The sequence below is a fragment of the Passer domesticus genome, unplaced genomic scaffold, assembly GCF_036417665.1.
Source record: "Passer domesticus isolate bPasDom1 unplaced genomic scaffold, bPasDom1.hap1 HAP1_SCAFFOLD_87, whole genome shotgun sequence".
Classification (NCBI taxonomy): Eukaryota; Metazoa; Chordata; class Aves; order Passeriformes; family Passeridae; genus Passer; species Passer domesticus.
In genome coordinates, this window is record NW_026990184.1 from 89,131 (window position 1) to 110,265 (window position 21,135).

At 39.7% G+C, this 21,135-nt stretch overlaps 1 protein-coding gene and 1 long non-coding RNA gene across 13 annotated transcripts in view; one reads left to right on the forward strand and one right to left on the reverse strand.

Annotated features, from left to right (window-relative positions):
• Positions 1-20,644, forward strand: part of SYNJ1 (synaptojanin 1) — a 48,017-nt gene extending 27,373 nt beyond the window's left edge. For 3 of the 11 annotated variants that reach the window (XM_064407208.1, XM_064407211.1, XM_064407210.1), the window contains 16 exons: positions 379-537; positions 2,326-2,482; positions 2,821-2,938; positions 3,046-3,261; positions 3,902-3,980; positions 4,972-5,134; positions 5,730-5,936; positions 6,561-6,689; positions 7,265-7,303; positions 10,327-10,374; positions 11,906-11,944; positions 12,037-12,077; positions 14,195-14,303; positions 15,231-15,442; positions 17,031-17,054; positions 18,547-18,684. In XM_064407208.1, the coding sequence (XP_064263278.1) occupies positions 379-537; positions 2,326-2,482; positions 2,821-2,938; positions 3,046-3,261; positions 3,902-3,980; positions 4,972-5,134; positions 5,730-5,936; positions 6,561-6,689; positions 7,265-7,303; positions 10,327-10,374; positions 11,906-11,944; positions 12,037-12,077; positions 14,195-14,303; positions 15,231-15,442; positions 17,031-17,051 (1,737 nt within the window). In that variant the 3' untranslated portion in view covers positions 17,052-17,054; positions 18,547-18,684. Of the gene's footprint in view, positions 1-378; positions 538-2,325; positions 2,483-2,820; positions 2,939-3,045; positions 3,262-3,901; positions 3,981-4,971; positions 5,135-5,729; positions 5,937-6,560; positions 6,690-7,264; positions 7,304-10,326; positions 10,375-11,905; positions 11,945-12,036; positions 12,078-14,194; positions 14,304-15,230; positions 15,443-17,030; positions 17,055-18,546 lie in introns of all 11 variants that reach the window. The other 8 variants (XM_064407200.1, XM_064407202.1, XM_064407201.1 and 5 more) reach the window with 6 other exon arrangements.
• LOC135293215 (uncharacterized) overlaps positions 1-21,135 on the reverse strand; it is a 49,385-nt gene that overhangs the window by 27,659 nt on the left and 591 nt on the right. Inside the window, exons 2-3 of one of the 2 annotated variants that reach the window (XR_010355323.1) lie at positions 9,104-9,255; positions 6,303-6,468 (exon numbers count right to left, since the gene is read on the reverse strand). This is a non-coding gene — a long non-coding RNA (uncharacterized LOC135293215). Of the gene's footprint in view, positions 1-6,302; positions 6,469-9,103; positions 9,256-21,135 lie in introns of those variants that run through there. The other variant, XR_010355322.1, reaches the window with a different exon arrangement.

Consider the following 21,135-nt stretch of genomic DNA (forward strand, 5'->3'; position numbering starts at 1 on the left):
TTTGTCCGGAGCCTGTGTCACAAAGTCCCAGGGGAGTGTTTTGTTCTGTCACAGCCAGCAGCCATCACCTTTGAGCAGACTTCTAAAACAGTAGGAGGAAGATGAAGAACTTTAGAATCCAATTCACTTGATTTGTGTTTCTTTAGAAGTGGAAACTCCACAGGAAATGTTACTTCTCTTGTGTTCCATATGTAAACACCACACTGTTGATCACGTTGTTCTAATCATATGGACACTAAATACTAGGATGTATTTCAGTTGTCTTCATCACCCAGAAATGATACATATTTCTGAGCTAAAAACTGAATTTCTAAACCTAGAAGCAGTAAATTTATCACTCAGTTGCTTTTAACTCCAGTGTATGCTGCTGTTTTACAGGGAAGGATGCTCTTTTCCCATGACTATATTTTTTGGTGTGGGGACTTCAATTATCGAATAGATTTGCCCAATGAGGAGGTGAAGGACCTGATACGACAACAGAACTGGGATCCCCTCATAGCAGGAGACCAGCTTATCAACCAAAAAAACTCTGGACAGGTGTGTTCAAATGCCATCCTACTTGAGAATACTTCATTTTTTTTACTCGTTTTAACAATTGCTATGATGCTCCTGTAAATCTGTATCCTCAGCAGGGAGTTTTCTAATTATAATCTTTTTCTTTTTGTCAGATGTAACTATTTTAAAAGAATGTTTATAACATTTGGCCATGTTACTCTTTGTTTAAATTGTAATAAGTCTAATGCTGTTACTGTTGGGAAAAGGAGTGGTCTAAATGGTAGCTTTTTTATTTGCAAAGAAAATACTGAATAACCAAGTCTGAAGAAAGCTACATTTCTTAGATGTGTAGGGTTTCTTGTTCTCTCTTTGCAGCTCTGCATGGAAAGGCTGGATATGATAAAAAGAGAGACAATCCTCTATTGTTGGCTCTCTCTGCTTGCCAGCACTTTGATCACAAGCAGTGCTTTTGCTGATTTAGAGTTCCCTTCCATTTGTGCTGCTATCTTGTGCACCAGAACAGGAGGCAAAACACTGGATATTTTTAGTCACTCAATTTTTTTTAACAGCTGTTTGCTAGAGAAAGCAAGGTGTATGTTCACATGGGCAAACAGCATTGTCTGTTTCAGATTGTCTGTTAAGTGGATCAAAACATGATGTGTAGGGGTTTTGGAGACACCTCCAGCAGTTACAAAGATGGAGAAATCTATGGAAACTGCCAGAATATGAAAAGGACTCCTGGCTGGGGAGCAGGAGTAGCATTGCACTGTTGCGGTGATATTCTATGATTTAGAAGCTGCTGGCTGGGTACCAGCTGTGTCCCTGCTGTGGCAGGTTCACATCTGTACCTGCTGCTCAGGAAAGGTGTTGACATAGCAACTTGCTTCATAAAAAGTAGGTTAGAAAATAATTACTGAAGCCAAACAAATTAATTGTCTCAGTTGTGGAACTTCTAGCATTCTGACATTGATTTTCTGACATTGACTTTTAAATTGACTGATTTCAAATTGTATTTCCAGCAAGAAAAGCAGGTCAGCCTGTCACTTGATGCAGGTTTGACTGTAAGATCGAAGTTAAATTTCTATTTTACAGATTTCTGAAATGAAGGGAAGATGCCTGTGGAAGGTTGAATTCAAGAATGGAGCTGAGTTAGCTAAAGGGTTTTATCTTGTGTGCAGTTTAAACACCTAACGAGTGAGAAGTTCACTTTGAATAGATTGAGTGCATTAAGGACTCTTTTTTTTTTTTTTTATCCTGTTTGTTTGAAGGGGCATCTTGTATCAACATTTTCCTGCAAGTGCTCAAGGCCAGTTTGGATGGCTCCCTGAACAACCTGGTCTAGTGAACCAGGTTAATACATGGCAAGGGGTTGGAACTGGATGATCTTTAGAGTCCCTTCCAACCCAAACCAGTGTGTCTGTGAATTTGTGGGGAAAATTTGGCATGCTCATATAGATATAAACCATAAAATGTACACCTTATTTCCCCACTTTTGCTGACACAGGCACAAATAGGCCCCAGATTAAAATGCTGTGTTAGAGTATCAGTGTTCTCGGTGACCTCCAGTTGGTCATGACATTGAAGGAACAGTAGGTTGTTCATAAGCCTGGGCTTGAAGATAAAACTGCTGGTGTACTTCTGTTCACTGATGATTGTCTGGGTCACTCTTTAGTCATAGTGTCAAATGTTTTCAGCAAACAAAATGTGGAGATGAATCCATTTTAACAAATAGCAGGTTTCTAAATTCTATTTGAGGTATTTATACAGGTTGTCAGTGTTAGAATAGAGAATTCTGATTAGTTTCAAGCTGTTTCCCTTCTGTTTTTACAGATTTTTAGGGGATTTCTGGAAGGGAAGATCAATTTTGCCCCAACATACAAATATGATCTGTTCTCTGATGACTATGACACCAGTGAGAAGTGTCGCACGCCGGCGTGGACAGATCGGATCCTTTGGAGGAGAAGGAAATGGCCGTTCGACCGATCAGGTTCGAGGGTTTCCTTCAGCTGTTTGAAATGTTCTTTAAGTGACTTAGAGGCTCCATTTAATGATGTTGACAACGCAGTGGTGCTGAGCTCCTCTTCCTGGCTTGGTAGGATACAGAACACTTGTAACAGACCTTCAGTAAACACAGTGAGGCTGAAGAAAGGGCCATGAATCAGGTCCCACTTAGGGACATTTGAGGAATGGAAAAGGAACTCTGAGGGGGGATGGTTTCTGTAAGATAATCTATTTGGATTTACTCCCTATGTTTTTGCTTTTTACAAATGGCACATCCTTGCAATCACTGTATTTTTCCTGCCTTGTTTTCACTGCCAATTGTAGCTGAAGACCTGGATCTCCTGAATGCAAGTTTTCACAGTGACACTAATGTCCCTTACACATGGAATCCTGGCACTTTGCTGCACTACGGAAGAGCAGAGCTGAAAACATCTGATCATAGGTTCCACTTTAATTTTATACATTACTTCCTAAGATTTAATACTCATGCTGTGTATTTTGTTGCTCGTATACTCTGCTGACAGGATTTTCTTGTCTGTTTTTTCCAAGGCCTGTGGTTGCACTGATTGACATTGACATATTTGAAATTGAAGCAGAAGAGAGACAAAAAGTGTATAAGGAGGTGATTGCAATGCAAGGACCACCTGATGGTACTGTGATGGTCTCCATCAGAAGTTCTTCAGCTGAAGAAAACTATTTTGATGATAACTTGATTGATGATCTTCTTCAGAAATTTGCAAGCTATGGCGAAGTTATACTTATAAGGTGAAAAAAGCAACTTCATACTTTTAATCTCTCTTATAGAATCATGGAATTGTTTGGGGCTGGAAGGGATCATCCAGTCCTACTTGCTGCCATGGGGACACCTTCCATGAGACCAGGTTGCCTCCAGCCTGGCCTTGGGCATTTCCAGGGAACCATGGGCAGCCACAGCTTCTCTGGCGTACCTCTGCCAGGGGCTGCCCACCCTCACAGGAAAGAATTTCTCCCCAGTATCCTGTGTTACCCTCTGGCAGTGGGAAGCAATTCCTCCCTTGTCCTATCTGGACTTGGACCTGCTGGAGCAAGTCAAATTCATTTCCATTGTTCCCACCAATTTCCTGAATAAAGTTATTTCCTTAAGTAGGAAATAACCTTTCAGTTATGATCTGTTTCATTTTTAACATTTGAATTTCAACTCAAATGTCTTTAGAATTCATTTTGCATACCTGTGTGTCTCAGTTTTCAGACGTGATTTTTCCAGATACTCTTATTTTTGAGAATTTTATACAAATTTTGTATTCTAGAACTAGGTCAGTAGTTTTAAACGAACTGAAAAAAGGATGTTGCATTTGCAATAGGCTAGAAATTGTACTGTTAAGTGTTGTGGTATTTTGCTGGTTATTATTTCCAATGAACTTTGCAGGTTTGTGGAAGACAAGATGTGGGTAACATTTTTGGAAGGAAGCTCTGCTCTGAATGTTATGAATTTGAATGGTATTGAGGTAATGTAAAAATGACTGAACCTTTGTATAGCAAGAGAAAATCCAGCTTTTTTCAAGTCTTCTTAAGTGGGTTGGATTTATTGTTTTAGACTCTTAGAAGTGTTTTCTGTTCTGTACTGGACTGTAGCATCATGGGGTTTTTGGTTTTTTTTCCTTTTGATAGCCACATACCATATGTTGAGTTTCAAAAGCCATATAAAAGAAGTATCAAACCTCATTTCTCTAACAATACACCTCCTAAAAACAAATGAAGATCTACTGAGAGGTGTCTTCATCAAATGAGGGGTTTGGGGTATTTTATGATTTAAAAAGCAGAGTTTAGTTTCTTCAATTAACCAGTTAAAAATCTTTATAGCCTGCAGTTATTCAAAATTTAGCGCTTCCGTACTACAAACTCTGAAAAATGTCCATTTCAGCTTGCATTGACTTCTATGGGGTCAATATTTAATCTTTGTAAAAATTTAACTCCTGATGTTAAAATTTTTACTAGTCTGTGGCTGTTAAGACCTAGAAGGTGTGATGTTTACAGATGGGTCCTTGGATCTGCTGAGATGTCACTGGCAATTGAGACAGGAAAGGGGCTCTAGGTAGAATGTCAGTTTATAGAATGAAGATCTGCTCTGTGCCAGCCTCTAAAAATTACTTTATTTGTGTGGTTTATACGCAATTCTATTTTTCTTTATAAATAATAGTGTTTCTGTCAGAGTAAAGAAAAACCAGAAGCTTCCTGATTAACTGAAAAGGAGAAACATAGGAGATGAGTTGCTAGTTTTTCTACAAAAAAAATTACATGTTTAAGTTATATAAATATAGTGACCTACCACAATGAAGTGAAAATCAGAATTGTTTTTGTTTGGTCACAGAAATTCCTGTAACTTTATCTGTGATATTTTCAGGAATTTTTTTTTATTTTTAAATCTAAAATGCTGAGCTTTTATATTCCTACTCTTAACAACATCTATTTTGTGCATAATTTTTTTTGCCAATTCAGCTGCAAGGAAGGGTTATAAATATCAACTTGAAAAATCCAGACTGGATCAGAAGTTTGGAAGATGAAATGAATCTAGAGAAGATTAATATTGGGCTGCCTTCATCAACAAGCTCCACTTTGCTTTGTGAAGATGCTGAGGTTACTGCAGACTATGATATGGAAGGTTTGTTGAGATAAAGCATTCCTTGCTTTGAAATGCTTGCAGTCCTAAATAATGTAGTTAATTTAATATCAATGTCTATGCTCATCTAAAACAGATTAGAAATCACAGGTTTTCCAACAGTATCTTGACAGTCTGCTTCACTCTCGTCTACATTTAAATATATTCTAAATTGACAGTTTACTCTTCAAATACATGTTGAGCCTTTTTCTTTGACACCATTCCACCTTTTGCAAGCAGAAGTTCTTACAAATAACAGATATCTTGAAATCCCCTGCTCAGCCTTCTGAAGAGCAAATGAAGCTTGCCGTATTGCAAACCAAGGAAATAACCTGCAAAGCTAATTGTTAGATTAATCAACTTCAGTTGTCATGCTGTTATAATTACCTTTAATATGAATCTATATTAATATATATTAGGCATTTGAAATATTTATAACTGGCTTGAATACATATGTATTCTTCATGTGTAATTTTGGGATGCAAGAATCATACTTTGGCTGCTGAGCTAATTCCTTGGAACTTTGGGGCTCTTGCACAAAATCTCATGCCCAGAGTTAGCTTTTATGTGCTTTTCCCCTCTGGGGTTTGTTCTTTAGGAGACATCGATGACTACAGTGCTGAAGTAGAAGAAATCCTTCCCCAGCACCTACAGCCAACATCGAGTTCAGGGCTCGGAACCTCGCCGAGCTCTTCCCCACGTTCCAGCCCTTGCCAGTCCCCGACGCTGTCAGAGGGACCCACGCTCCCGGTGAGACCCAGCCGAGCCCCAGGAAAAGCTCCTGGACCACCTGCTTCCACACATGGTGTGTACTGCCTCGAGAACTGCCACACCCAAGCTCTGCTGCAGCATGTCTGTGGAATCCTGGTTCACCCCAGTCGTACTCTCGGAATACAGCCCCTGACAATCCCTACTCCTCTCAGCTCCAGGATATAAATTGTAATCAGCACATTTGTGAATTGGGAGCACAATTGGAAAACTTCTGTTTAAACATAGCCTTTTTTTAAATTATGAAGTGAACATGTGAACACAGTGATGGTGCTTGGAATGGCTTCTTATTGAGTTTATTTTAACTGCTCAAATGCCTTGAGAATTCCCTTTGTAGCATTTTTTCCAGAAACCTGAGCTCATAGGTAAGAGTTAAAATGAAAATTTGGAATGCTGCAATGAGTAAGATTGTTCAGGATTTCATGAAAAACATAGTTATTAAAACATATGAAGCAAAAGTTTTGATTTAGGAAATCTGCTTCTTTTCATCATTGGTTCATTCCTCTTGTCTTCCCTCTCTCAAAAACTTCCAGATCGTTATTTCCAAGGCTGGGGTCTGACTGTCCTGTCTGTGAGGAAAACCTTGCTATTAGACAAGCTTTGCTGGGTTTAGAATGCCCAAGGTACTAATTGTTGTATTGTTTCCTGTCATGTCCTTCAGCTGAGTTCCCGACTGGCGCCCAGCAGAAGGAGCCTCCCCAGAGCCTGGAGCCGAAGCGTCCTCCGCCCCCTCGGCCCGTGGCTCCTCCTGCCCGTCCCGCTCCTCCGCAGCGGCCGCCTCCGCCCGCAGGTAACGGGGCACCTTTTCTGGTGCCCAGGAATATGTGCTTTCCAGTCTGTGACAGGGACTTAAGTGCAAACCCAAACTGCATATTACACTTTGGGCTCACTGGTTTTTAATTGAAATGTTTGACTGGTACATTTAAAAGCAATAACAGCATGGGAAAGAAGTGTTTTTACAACTTAAATATTATTAGTGAATAAGTTTATAAAAACTTACTTTCACAGTTTTAAAAATGTGAAATTTTACAGCAATGTTTACTCAACACTTTCATTTTTTATAGCATCTATTTCAAAATGAAATAGAAATTAACTTGTGCATTCATTGGTTCATTGCTATTCCTTTAATTTTGGCATCAGTATATGTGTTTTATCATGTCCGAGTTTTTAATGTAGAGATCGTTTGGACCATCTGACAATGTGAGCAATTGAGCACTAAGAGAAACTGGATGTTCAGAAGCATTTGGGCAACATAGTTAATAACAAACTGACCCTTGTGATTTTTAACTTTCTCATTCTTTTTCTTCCCTCCTACTATACTGATATTTTTCATTATTGCTGCATTCATTTCTTAAATACTGTCAGGCGGTAGGAGTCCTGCACCTGCTAGAAAAGAATTTGGAGGTAATGATTTTAATTGTTTCTGAATATGACTGCATACCAAAACTGCTGTGGGGATTTGTTGTGGCAATACTTAACATGATGATTTCTGAAGATTTAAAAATGGGCAATTCTCAAAGTTACAGAACTGGATAATTCATGAATGTCACTGTCGTTTCTTTCTTCCCCCTCTGAACTATGTTTGACTTTCTGGTGAAATAGTATTTCTCCAGAAGTTGGTATTTTAAAGTCAGAGATGGAAGTTGTTCCAGATTTTTATTACTTTCTCCTGTATGAATACATCCAGTTAACTTTTCTGTGAAGTGCTTCTTCAAAGTAGGCTTTGTCCTTCTCTGGCCCGCATTTTGCTGTCGTGCTTGGACTTAAATCAGCTCGTCAGTACATGAGACAGGGTGCAGATTGGTAGTAGCATTTCCAGGCAGTGTCCCTCAGTTGGTAGGAAAGAGGGATTTTTGACAAAACGCTTTGAAAGTTTTGAGTAATCTCAGAAAATATATAAACTATTTTAAATAGTCCATAACTATCTGCTAACTTTGGTGTCAGGCAAAAATGTACTTGGCTCTTAGATACTGGTGAGACAAGGAAGTTTTTATGCCCAACGTGTAATACTTCAGATGAGTTAAAATGCAGAAGCTTTAGAAAGCAGTTGATAGACCACATTGAACATGGGTGAGATGTAATTCATTGTTCTTCAGTCCCGTGTAGTTTTCTGTGTACTGACACAATCCTGTTTGCCTAGTTTGTCTCAATTGTGCCAAGACTAGTCAGTTGTCTTCTTTTACCATCTTTCCCAACATAGCTTTCCATAGAGTTGTAACTTGCATAAAACTTGCTTTTTATGCAATCATTTGAGACTGTAGTATATTTTTTCATATATTACTCCAAACCAAAAGCTCTTCACTTTTTTCTGCTCTCCATTTTCCACTCATGGTGTACATATGTAAGCATAAAGACTGTTTTTCATGGGTATCTGAGCTCAGCTCCAAGCAAGTTAGCACAGGGCTGGAACCAAAATAAGTGTCTTAGGGGTTACTTTAGTGGGGAAAAGGCACCTGTTTCTCTTCCCTAGGAGGAAGGCTCTTAAAGCTCTGCGGATATATCCCTGTGTAGTGTGTAAGTGGATCAAACTTTGGGTTTAGACTTCCATAGCACGTGCAAAGGGACATTGATCATGTCTTTAAAATGTTGTGCCTTTTAAATGTTACTTTTTTTGCTCGCATGTTTTGACCTTTTTTTCCCCCCAAGTGCTTCAGTCCCTTCAATGCCCATGGCACTTTTTCTAATGGCTCAGTATGCTTTTAAGATGAGACAAGGATTTGGACATCTAAGTATTTTAGTTTGGTCATATTTTATATCAGAATTCAGGTGAACAAGGCTCTGCACTCGTTGCAGGGCTTTACAAAGTGTAGACCTTTTGTATGCTAATACCAAAAACAATTCACTGAGGATTCTATAAGCTCCAGTTGTTTATAGTTAAAAATTAAAATGTTGCACTCTGTTTACCCAGTATTTTTCAATACATTACAGATTAAATTCTCAGAGAACATTAAAAACTATAAAGGCTGCTAATTGTCAATTGAAGTTAATAAATAACATTTGTGGGTTTTTTCCTTTAATACTAGTAGTCAGACTTTTCCTGATTGTTTCTGCCAAGGCTTTTATCATTGATTTTAACTGTTTTTCATTGTCCCCAAGATTGAAATATTCCCATGCTGCCCTTTGTGGTAGCATTAGCAGAGCACGATAATTTTGCTTTCTCACTATTAAGGAGTATTATGAGTAAGTGAAATATCAGGTACTTACCCTCTGTGCCATTTCTCTCCCTTGTGGTGAATGTTTGTTACCTTGCCAAATCCTCATGCTCAGAGATCTTGCTCCCTCTGTCTGGTGCACTGAAGTAGGAATGTGTGCCTGTGTCTCCCTTCTGCTGGAAGGAGCTGCCTTTAGTTGTCCTCCTGCACAAAACAAGAGCAGTGGAATGTTGTCAGACAGTCCCCTACTCCTGTGCTGCTCCTCTCACAGAGTCGTTCACGGTCAGAAACTTGTGATGGGAATTGGCAGAGCCTGGGTCTCAGCCAGAACAGATAACACATGGTAGGGTTTAGCATCTTAGAAACAGATGTTCAGCCAAAGCAGAGATCTGACATCTCTGGAGACAGTCCCATTTCAGCCCCATGTGCAGCCTTCACTCTGCCCACTCTGTGACAGACCTCACAGATCACAAAGAGCTCCTGGGCAGATCTCGTGCGTGGGCACATGGTGAGAAAGCAGGAGGCTGTGTCATAGCTAAGGGATGCCTTCAGTATTTCCATCATGTCTATGTCCTGCCGTGTTTTTGCCATACAGTTTTAGGAACCCAGTGCATGCTTGATGATATTGCAGAAATAAAGTAATTCAGCATGGTTATGCATGATTGAAAATCTTTCTCTCAATCTGAACTGTTAAACCAATTGGTACAGCTGTCCCAAGTACACAGTGCTGTGTAGAGGCAACTTAGTAATACAGTTCTTCAGGATACAATGCATTATATGAAGTGGGAAGTATTGCTTTCATCAAATTTCTTATTCAAATGTACCATGGCAGAAACAGACTACTCAGTGTTGTGAATGACAGGGATCAGGCTTAATTTGGCAGGGTGTAAGTGCTGTGCTCATTTATTCCCCAGTGTTTGAGTACAGGTCTCTGCTCTGCTCATGGGAGGTTCAAGACCAGCATGTCAGATCACACTGGACAGCCAAACGTTTGTGGAGAGTGAACATTTTGAAGGAATGAAACTGACTTTCAACTGTAATGTAAAATTGAAGTAACAGATATTACTAAACATGACTACACTTGATGATTTGTAATTCACACCAGTCTGGTTCCCCATGCTGCTACAAACAGTTATTTCCTACAGGTGACTGTAATCTATCTAGACCAGAGTTAAGTGTGTAAAGCTTTCTTGTGGCAGTGCTCTTTCTGGTTTTTCTTTCTCAATCTACTGCTTTTCTTATGCTATGTACAGCTTCTCTTCTTTCTCTGAAAAGGTCTTGGAGCTCCTCCCAGTCCTGGGGTAGCTAGGAGAGAAGTAGAAGGTAACATAACAATTTTTGTATTCTAGAAATGGATTTCTAATTTAACATCTGAGTGATATTATTGCTCTTGTGATACTAAAGGTGGTTTCATTAATGTATGTATCATGTAGGATCTTTCTTTTATTTAGCATAGGTTTCACCCAGCCAGGTTACTTCCTGGTTTTCAGTGGTGGTGGGAATTGTTACAGAAGGCATTTGTGAAAAGCTAAGTGAAAACTTAGAGCGTTCTAATCAAGAATGATTTTAAGGCTGACCCTCAGAGGAAGCTGTAGCTGGCTGGTCATCAGAGTGACCATTACACCTGTAACGAAATCAGGAATCCAGGGAGCCTGACTTTTCATAAAGAACTACGTATGTTCATGTATTCTGGGGAGAGAAACTTCCATTTAAACAATTTGGTCTATAATTTAATATTTTGCCTCTTTCTAAAAAGCACACTGTAGGTATTTTGATTCTGATAGCCAGCTGTGTTTACACACAGTTATGAGGAGCATTTCTCTTGCACCATTCTGGTTGGAGTACATGGGATTACTATTGGATGGGTCCTGCTTTAGCCATGCCAGCAGAGTCATGCGCTTGGGTTTCTTCCTTGTCTCTCAGGAATGTGTCCTTCACAGCAAATAGCAATACAAGTCCTAATAGAGTCACTGGCAGGGTTTCCTCCTGTATGCTACTATTAATTCTGGCTGTATTGCTGGTTCATTTTTCCAAACTGGCAAAAGTGCTCTATGCATAGAATACTTGAGGTCAGAATGCACCTTTGGTGGTTATCCACTCCAGCTTCCTGCTCCAAGGAGGGTAAATTGGCACCACGTTGTTCAGGGGGAGCTGCTTCACTGAGAACAGCACCTAGAAACCCATTCTGACTGGTCCCAGGGCAGTCTGCTAGCTGGAAGTTTATTTGATAAACTGTGTGATGCACCACAGTGTTCTTTCCACTTGCTGTCACTGACATGGTGCCTTTGCCTTCCTGGGAAATAAGCAGCAGAAACTCAAGCCAAATCCTAAACCTCCCTGCCTGCTAGAAATCGTGTACTTGTCTGAACTGAAGGTTTTTTTCATCTCTTGCACTACCCAGTTTGAATGTTGCATCTGCAGGTTGCCATCCGTGTGGCCATGGTGAAGCTGGTGCTCTAACACATTTATCCCATGAACGCAGAGAGTGGGGCCAGGAACTGCCACGTCAGTTCTCCTTGTTCTAACCAATACTGGTAGAACATCTGCAGAATATGCCACAAAACAGCTTCCAACACGACTGAGAACACAGGGCACCTGTACAAGTGGGTGTCTTTAGCTTGCAAAAAATAGGATGTGATTTAAATAATCTGTAATAAAAAGGGTCAAATTACTTCATGTGTGCCATGGGATAGGAGTGTGTTAGTGACAGCTGGTGGATATGTAATAAATTTTGGCAAAATCACTGGTATCTCCTTGCTTCCCTTCTCAGTAGTAGTAATGTAACATTGCCCCTCTAACACCCATTTGTGGCTTATCTAATGCAGATAATCTATTTGTTTTCCATGCTTCAAAGCACAAAAAAGCCCTGGAACACAAAGAAAAGATAACTTAGGTAATAGACACATGCTTTGTACTAATTATAATACAGACAGAAGTTGATTTTGAAATAAGTGCTAAGTCAGTAATCTCTAATCTCTGTTACAGTTCGTAATCAGCCTCCACATTCAGCGGGTGCAACCAGACCGGTAGGTATTGTTTTAACATGCTTTGCCTGCTAAGTGTCTGCTCTTTATTTCATCCAGGTTTCTGTTAGTCATAACAGGTGTAAGAAATCTACCAGGTTACAAGTCAGTTTACAGTTTCTGTGAGTTAATTATCTCAATTTTTGTCTATTGACTGAAAATACTGTGGGATGGGGGGTGGGGGAAACCACCATGTATGTTCAGACTGGATGTGAGTTGATTGTTGTGCACTCTGCAATCACATGGTAGGCTCCCAAATACACATTTTGCATCTCCTTTCAAATAACTGCAAAGTTACTTTTTATTATATGTCCTTACTGATTTGGTGTGATAAAATGCATTAGCTTCTGTACTTGAACATAAATCGTGCCAGCAGTTAATTGCTTACAGGCCATTAATGGATTACATATGCAAATGACATCTTATGATTACTTGATGTGTTATGGAGTTTTGCACTTGTTTTAAAGACTAATTTTCATAAGAGTCTTCATGTAAAAATGAAACCTTCATCTGTTTCAGCAAACATTAGTGTACTTCATTCCTTTATTTGTGGAACTGAACTGAAGGAAGGGAATGAAGGGCATTCAACTGCTTCACTCCACACAGGAAATCAAGAGATGAAATACATTTGCCTAGTTTTTTCTTAACAGTAGCAAGTAGGAGCCTTATGTGAGGGAAGAGGAAAGTGTTTTAATAGCTGCAGATCTTCTTAAAGAATTACTGTGTAATGGGATTCTGCTGATAATTCTTTGACTTTGCAGCATATTCCAGTATTGGAACTATTGAAAACTGCTGTTGAAAGTCTCCATTGAAGTAAATTTTACAGATTCATTTTTCTCAAATCGATTGATTCTCACAGTTATCAATTCATTATCTTTTTTTTTTAATATTTTCTGGAAATATAAAATGGCCTCTTCAAAAATTTGGATAAAGAAAAACTGGTATATATAGGAAAGAATGTATTAGTTTTTCACTGTGTGCTTGCCTTTGTCTCAGGTGATTTTTGGACTTCATTTCAAGGATTTCAGGACCAGGGACAGTAGCTGCAGTGGGTGCTGCTTCCCACTGAGGGATCCTGAGAGCTGGTTTACGCTTTCTTTCTTTTCCGTTCCTTTTTTATATATTTTTATTTTTTAAAAGTACATTTTGGTGTATAATCCAACCATCCTCCTGCCTACTATCAGAATATTCAAATAACAAAATGATTCTTGGCAATCTCAGATCAGATTGGAGATTAAGAAATTCAGAGAGGAATTTATGAGGTCAGGTGGCTGAAAGAGTTCAGAACATTGGTAAATGGACCCAGCCAAGCACAAGGAATAATGTGATGTACAAAGCCAGGGACGTGTCTAGTAAAACTAAGATCAAGAATGATACTATTTTTAATAGTATTTGCTTGTTCTAATTAATTTTTGTGTACAGTTGTGCAATGGAGTTTGCTCTGAAAACCATTTCTAGCATGTCTGCTGGTACACAACATTTTACAGGAAACAAACTTGTCTCACAATCCTTTTTGTCTCACAGTCCTTTTCCCCTTGATTCCTGGCATTTTTATCCCAGGGGCTTTTATTCAGTTTTCACGGTGTTGTTTGTAATTTACTCTGCTTCAGTTGTAATCTGGAATAGCTTCCTATGTCTCTAAGTATTGATGTAGACTTGGAAATTTACATTCCCAGCGTATTAACTTCTATTCCATCAGCCTCAGGAGGACTTCAGCCTTCAGATGATGCAAAATGTTTGTTTCATTAATACTGTTTGTGAAACAGGAGACCTCCAAATAAAGCAGTTGCTCTTGTTGGTTTTGTTACTTACAATTTGCAGACTTAGGTAAATTGTCTTATTAATACTAGCAAAATAATAACCATTTCTAGCATTATTGCACAGGTAAATATTTATAAAAAGTTGAAAAGCGTTGTGAAAATCCTTTGCTTTGAATTGAACCATCATTGTTTTGAAAATATATTCTTTGTTCCTGCATGTGCACTAAAAAAATCAGTTGAGCAGCTGTTACCAAAGAATTTATTGTTTACAGAGTCCTGATTATTCTGAATCATTTAGCCGTAGATGATTGCAGATCCAAAGCTGAACTAAAATACTTTTTTTACCAACTTTCCTGTCAGACTGTTCCTCCTCGAGCTGGAGTTATCAGTGCCCCACAAAGCCATGTCCGTCCCTCGGGGGCAAGACCAGCATCTGAGGCTCAGACCAAACCAGCTGAACCACCAAGGGGTGAGTTTCCCTCAGAAGTTAAATACAAATGGCAATATTCAGTCAAGCGCTACAGTGTGTGGTTTGAGTTGTGTTTTCAACAGATGCCTCCACTTTTCACTAGAAATTAAGATTCCTGGATGTAATAGCATTTGGCACTTTGTGTTAAGCATCCACAAGTATTGCATTTTTAGATGGCAATCTCAAGATCATGTGAGATCTTGACCCATAGATTCCATGGTATCAGGGAAACTGTGCAAAGATTGCAGTGTTTGGTCTGAGCTCACCGGTGTGTCCCATTCTGACTATTGATCACCAGACACTCTATGCATTCTGTAATTTATGTAATTCTGTAATCTTAAGATTTGGAGTAGCATTTTTGTCTGACTCTCAAAGCAACCTCCTAAACTTAGTTTTAAAAAAATCCCTTTGTCTTTGTATGTTTAAAAATACACATTTTATAATAGTGACTTTCAAAATACTTTTCAATATAACTGAAGTACATTTTGGAATGACATGGTTTGTGTTTTGGGTAAAATCACAGCATGGTTTGTGTTGTAAGGGACCTTGGAGATCGTTTAATTTCAAGCCCCTGCCAATGGGCTGGGCCACCTTCCACCAAGCCCCACCTGCCCTGGCCTTGGACACTTCCAGGGATCCAGGGGTAGCCACAGCTTTGCTGGGTATCCTGTGCCAGGGCCTCCCCACCCTCTCAGGAAAGAATTACTTCCTGATATCCCATTTAACTCTGCCCTCTGTCAGCTTAAACTAAAGTAACAGTTTTTAATGGAGATCTGCTGAGTTTTTGATGATTTCCAGTCCCATTGCCATGAACACCTGCTGCTCTTACAGCCCCTTCTCTGCAGTTCTCTGTTGCTTCCCCATCCTTCCATCCTTAGGATTCGTTACAATTCCTTACCATGAAAATCACTGCAAATGTACTTCCAGGCTCGCCACTGCTTCCAGAACCACTAAAGCCTCAGGCTGCTGGACCTGCTCAGCCCAGCACTCCTGTGCTAAGGATGCAGGAGCCCCTGATCCCTGTGGCACCGCATCCCTCTCAGGCAAGTGCCCCGCAAAGTCTGGAGCCGCCCCAGCCGCCACCTCGTAGCCGCTCATCTCACAGTTTGCCTTCTGAACCTGCTCCCTCCCAGCAGCAAGTAAGTAAAAAATACCCCTGTAGGTACCTTCTTTCACTATGTAAATTAACACAGCTTGTACTGGATGCTGCAGGCTTTTGAGGAGCCCTTAGAGTGAGCACAGAAACAACAATAAGGGTCTGAAGATTGGATTTAGTAGTCATGGAGCTCTAGGAGAGTAATAATTGCTTGTGTATTGTTCCTGAATAACTAACATCTTAAATACTAAACATTTGGGATTTCTTATGATGGCCTTGCAGTTTATGGGCTCCAGTCTTAAAATTATGTTGTCATTTGGCAACTTTGTATGGAAAAACGCTTGATCTAAGAAATCTGATTTGATAATGATATGTGCATGACAAACTGTACAGTAAGTAGCTAGCACAGGTTTTAAATAGCTATTGCATGATGTGGTGCTTTATGTTGGTGATCATTCATTGAAGGGAGATGATATTGATAAATAAATTAAATTAATGTATTAATAAATACTTAAGAGAAACAGAATTCTCCCTGTTCCCCAGTGTTGGTTAAAATACAGAAACCTATCCACATAATGTGGAAGTTTCATACAGTAATGCTAACATTCTTTTCTGGGATCATTTAGACTGTTATAATAAAAAAACAGCATCGACTTTTTGTAGGAAAAGCCATAGTTTCTTACTAGTGCTTAAAAATGCAGAAGCAGGTTTTCAGTGCTGCTCAGGTTTTTTTCTTATGCCTATATCTGAAGCCCTTTTTTGCTACAATAGTTAAAGCCTATTTTGTACCACAGTGAAGCAGCCAAATTCAGTCCTCAGCTGATTTTTGAATTCAAACTGAAAATATCTTTACATGCTTTTCCTTTCTTTCTCCAGCCTCTTTCTTTGCCTGTGAACTGCCTTTTATTTTGGAAACTTAGACCAAAAAGTACAGTTTTCTGAGGAAATGTCTTTAAAGAAGTGCAAGGTCTTTTGAGAGGTAGTGAATTCCAAGCCCATCCTTCTATCTTCTATGCAAATCTTGATTATGATATTCAAAAAATGAAATCTGTTTGTATAAAAATACCTTGTATGTATAAAAATAATACCTTGTACAGTGTGAATATTCAGGACTCTATACAATCCACACACTGAAAAAGAGAATTAGTTAAATAGATCTTCTTTGTTGTGAAGAAGGGAGATAGTACAGTTCCACAGAAGGAGAGGCATTATGGTTTTTTTGCAGCCTCAAAACTGTTACTTTAGATGAGGGATAATACTGACATAATTTCCAGAATGAGAGCTGTGGGGCTTTTCATCTTAATAGATGACTAGAATTAGACCATCCATGCTCAGATTCCTATAATGCATCTCCAAAAAGTAGCACAATCAGCTGCACAATGGGTGTCTGTATGGAAATACCATTAGAATTGACTTGAGGAGTTTTTTTATGACTCTTAATGGTCGAGCTTAGAGTAGAGGACAACAGGAATTGAAAATTTAGTGTCTAGTAAGTACTTGTGGTTTGTATTCAGAGCTCCAAAAAACGGCTTTGTGAAAACTTCTGGAAATATTTTTAACATGAGGTTGCTTTGTTACTTGGTTTTTCTTCCTAATTTTCTTTCCTCTGATATCTGTTTCTCTTTCACAAGCAGGAGCAACCATCAGGGTAACAGGTATCTAACTATTTACCAATCTTGTATGTGGTCTCCATCTATTCGAGCAGAAAAGATGTATGAATGTTGTTTTCATACATCTGCAGTCCCATCCCCGTTAAAAACCACCTGTCTGCATTCATGGATTGACTGTCATACCATAGTTTGGTGTTTCCTTTCATAGTGCATTTAAAAATGAGACTGCTTTTATTAAGGCCAGAGCAACTATTTTGTCATCTTTTTATGAAACAATTGGACCCTCACCTACGTTGCTTAGTCACTGCTGAGCCTCCTGATCTCTGTCTATTCGGGGAAAGCAAGATCAGTGTTGGCAATAAATGTTCTCTTTAATGCAAATAAATCCTGATGCTACTGCACTGCCAAATTCTTTTCCAGAATAAACCTCATATGTTGCATTGCTCAAGGAAAAGAGAACTTACTGTGACCCAAAGTAAAACAAACTGTTACAATTTTAAAAACACTTGGTTCCAGAATTACTCAAAGCAAGTTTTTACTTAGAATAAGGAGCAATTTGCATTCATAGTTTCTTTGGGATCTTGTACTTTAAAACGACCACAGGACTTAACCAGCTGGTGCCAGGCTGCATGTGATTTCTATTGCTCCTACAGTCCAATTTTCCACATTTCCCCTAAGTTACTCAGTACCTTTGTTTTAATATTATTCTGCAAAAAACTTCAACTATAGACAGCCAATTCAACTGTTTTGGTATATTAAATTTTTGTGTTAAAATCTTTTTGTGACATTTGAACTCTTAGAAGCTGTTTTAACTTAAGCTTAACTCATTTGATAAGGGGAGGCTCCAAACTCTGTTCTGTCAGTGTGCATACTGAACAAAGTAGATACTCCACCTTTTTGGACAGCTTGTACAAGGTAAAAAATACCTTGCATTGTTTTTTGAAGCAATGTCTAAAACCAAGAATATTTTGGTTGTAAAAGCTGAGAAGTTCTGTGTAGAAAACTGTCTTCTCCAAGGATAACTTATTTTAATTATGAAGCCAGTGTTTGTCCCTTTTCATGACAAGAAGTACTGCAGATGCTTAGGATGCCTGACTACATAGAAATGTCTGACTGCATATACTAATAACACTAATGTTTCCTTTCATTGTGGTGCTGTAATGCTGCTTGTAACATCAGTACGCTGAACTCCCAAACAATGTAACCTAGAGCTTTTCATTTCATAGTTGCACTGGGCTGTCTGTTGCTTAGAATACAGTAGCATTTCCCAAACATCTTCTTATCCAGAGTTCACTTAGTGTTTTTTGCTGGGATTGGGACCTGCAGGAAGCAGGTTCCAGCTGCATTAACCTCTGAGAAGGGGGGAGTGGTGTTTAAAAACTTACAGGCTTTTCTTTAGACAGGGGGTTCAGGCTGTTGTTTCAGTTTTGTTTTAACCAGAATGGGATTGAAGTTTCAGCTGAGGAGTGAGAAGGGGGGCAGTAGGAATAACCTGGAACCAGCTCCATGATTCCTGAGCATGTTGCTTCCTTTGCAGCTGAATCCCAACGGGACATACGGCACTAACCCTGAACCCCAGCTCAGCAGTGACCCTTTTGAAGACCTGTCATTTCAGCTGCTCGTGTCCAAGATGCAGACGTCTGTCCGAACATCACCTGCTCCAACCTTAAACCAGAAGGAGTTGACACAGTTGCCTTCAGCAAGGCAAAGAAATGCGGATAATTCGAATACTGTAAATTGCATGTCAGCAATGCCTCCTATTCCAACCTTTCACTCATCCCAGGAGCATCAGCGCAGCTCTCCAAATCCATTTATTACTGGGCTGAACTGCTCAAATCCATTCACTGAAAGAACTCCTAATGCTGGGAACCCATTTAGGACAGAAACACGGGAGTCCAGGATAACCTCACTGGTAGGACCTGCTGCTTCCCACCCATTCCCTCCTCTGCCCCCGCCCAGCTGTAACACAAGCAAGCCTCTATTTCCTGTGGATGCAGCTGAAAATATGTTTTGCCTGCGAAGTAAATCTCTCAAGGTAGAAAACGTACAGCCCAAAGGGTGGGTGACGTTTGACGAGGACGAGAACTTTAACACAAAGCTGAAGCCATCTGCGAGCGTTCCGGATTTTAAGCGACTCGCCTCCGGGAAACCAGCTGGATGCCCAGGTTTGCTGGGAGCTGAACAAAAGACTTTCCTTGGTTCAGACTTTAACTTTGATGGTGACTGGAATAAAAGTTCTACTGATTGCTTCTGTACAATGCCAGCAAGAAAGCCACCTGCACCCCCTGTGCCATCCAGAGCAACCAGCAACAGGTCCCCTGCAGATCCCTCCCCGGCACCCAAGGTGTCACCCACTCATGATTTCACAGAAAGATAGATGGTCAGAGATACAGAAGGTTGTATCTGTTCCTACATTTATCCAGTAGAATAATTGGGCATTTGAGATTATTCTGTGTGCAATAATTAATTGTTAAATGCACTGAAACTTAACTCTGCTCATAAACAGCCACTTCAGCTTGTGTATAAATTTTGAATGTGTATATATGGTAGAGCACAAAAAATGGTCTGAAGTTTATTGAAATCTCAATGTAATAGTATTTGAATAGACAAAAAGAGAAGGGTGAGCTACTGTCTCACTAAAACCTATCAATCCTGGACACAGATTTTGCTTAGGGAGCTCTTTCATTTCTGTTCTCCTTTGTGGAATGTCACAAGAAGAGGCTCCCTGCTGGTAGCCTCCCCCCTCCCTTTTGACTGTTTTGTTAGTTGATATTTATAAGTATTTACCAAAGAGCTGCCAAAGTTTATGGAGATTTGAATGTTGACAAGTATTGTTTAGAAGCTGTTTAATTTATAACAGAGGCTATGGGTATTTGTAAGGCTTATATTTGAATTTGAGGCACAACAAAAGTAGTTTACTTTCAAAATAGAAACAAAACTTTGCATAGTAATATATTCAATTAATCTCCTGTGTCAGTACATTTCAGTTGTTAAATCCTATTGTGACATACACTCACTAGCACTAATTCAGAATAATTGTTTCATATCATCCATTTATTCATTACTATTTTAATTATACTTATATTTTTCCACAAATTGGAAACAGCTGATACAGCAAGCTTTTCCTCAACCTCTGGAAAAAAGCCCCCTTGGCTTTTGAGCTACAAAGCAGTATTTGCCAGTTGCAGACCATGTAGTCTGCCAGCCAGGGGGTGAAACAACACGCTTGGATTATATTTAGAGTAGCAAAATATCCCAGGGCAGCACGTTTTTTAAATCCTCAGATGCTCTCACAACATGATCCATGAAGTAATCCGCTATTCCTTCGGACAGCCCCTGGTTAGCCACGAGCTGCAGCCGCCTAGAGGAGTGATAGTGAGTTTTCTTTTGCGCTTTTTTCTGTTCAGGTCATTCCAGTTGTACATTTGGAACAGCAGTGGTACTACTTGTGCTTCGGTGTGTGAGTTACCTTGTTTTACGCTGTTGCTGCAAACATCCGTGTGGTTGATGTTTTGGTATATTCTTACATTAGCAAACCAAATCCAGGGGGGAACTTTTGCTAGTGGGAGTCACGTGATAAATTTGTTGTCAAATACTTAATTGAATTGCAGTGATTAAACTCTGTCTGAACTGTACCTGGCGTGCGGCTCCTCTGCACTTCACAGGACTGCGGGGACCACAGGGAATGCTCCAAAATTTCAGGGTCTTCATATAGATTTACATATACATGAGCTGTAGTAAGGCCCTGCCGTCTGTTGATGGGAGCAATGAGCAACAGCAGACGCTCTGAAAACTCCGAGGTTGGAGGTGAGACCCACTCCCCACGTGTCCCTGGACTCTCCATGTTCCCACTCACCTGTCCGTGGCTGTATCCACCAGGACACCCAGGTATGCCTGAAATATTCCCGCTCTTATGGCCTGGGGGTCAGTCTGTCTCTGTGCCCTCGTGCTAATCCTCCTAAATCATCAGGGTAAATAAAACCCTCTACAACAGTCTTTTTGGTGTCAGCAGGTCAGGCATTTCTTTGTTCTTGACCACGGGTTGTGTGGCTGACAAAATTCCAGCCTCCACACAGACACTGATGCGAAACTTTTCCACTTATTTATAAATTTTTAGTAAACAAAG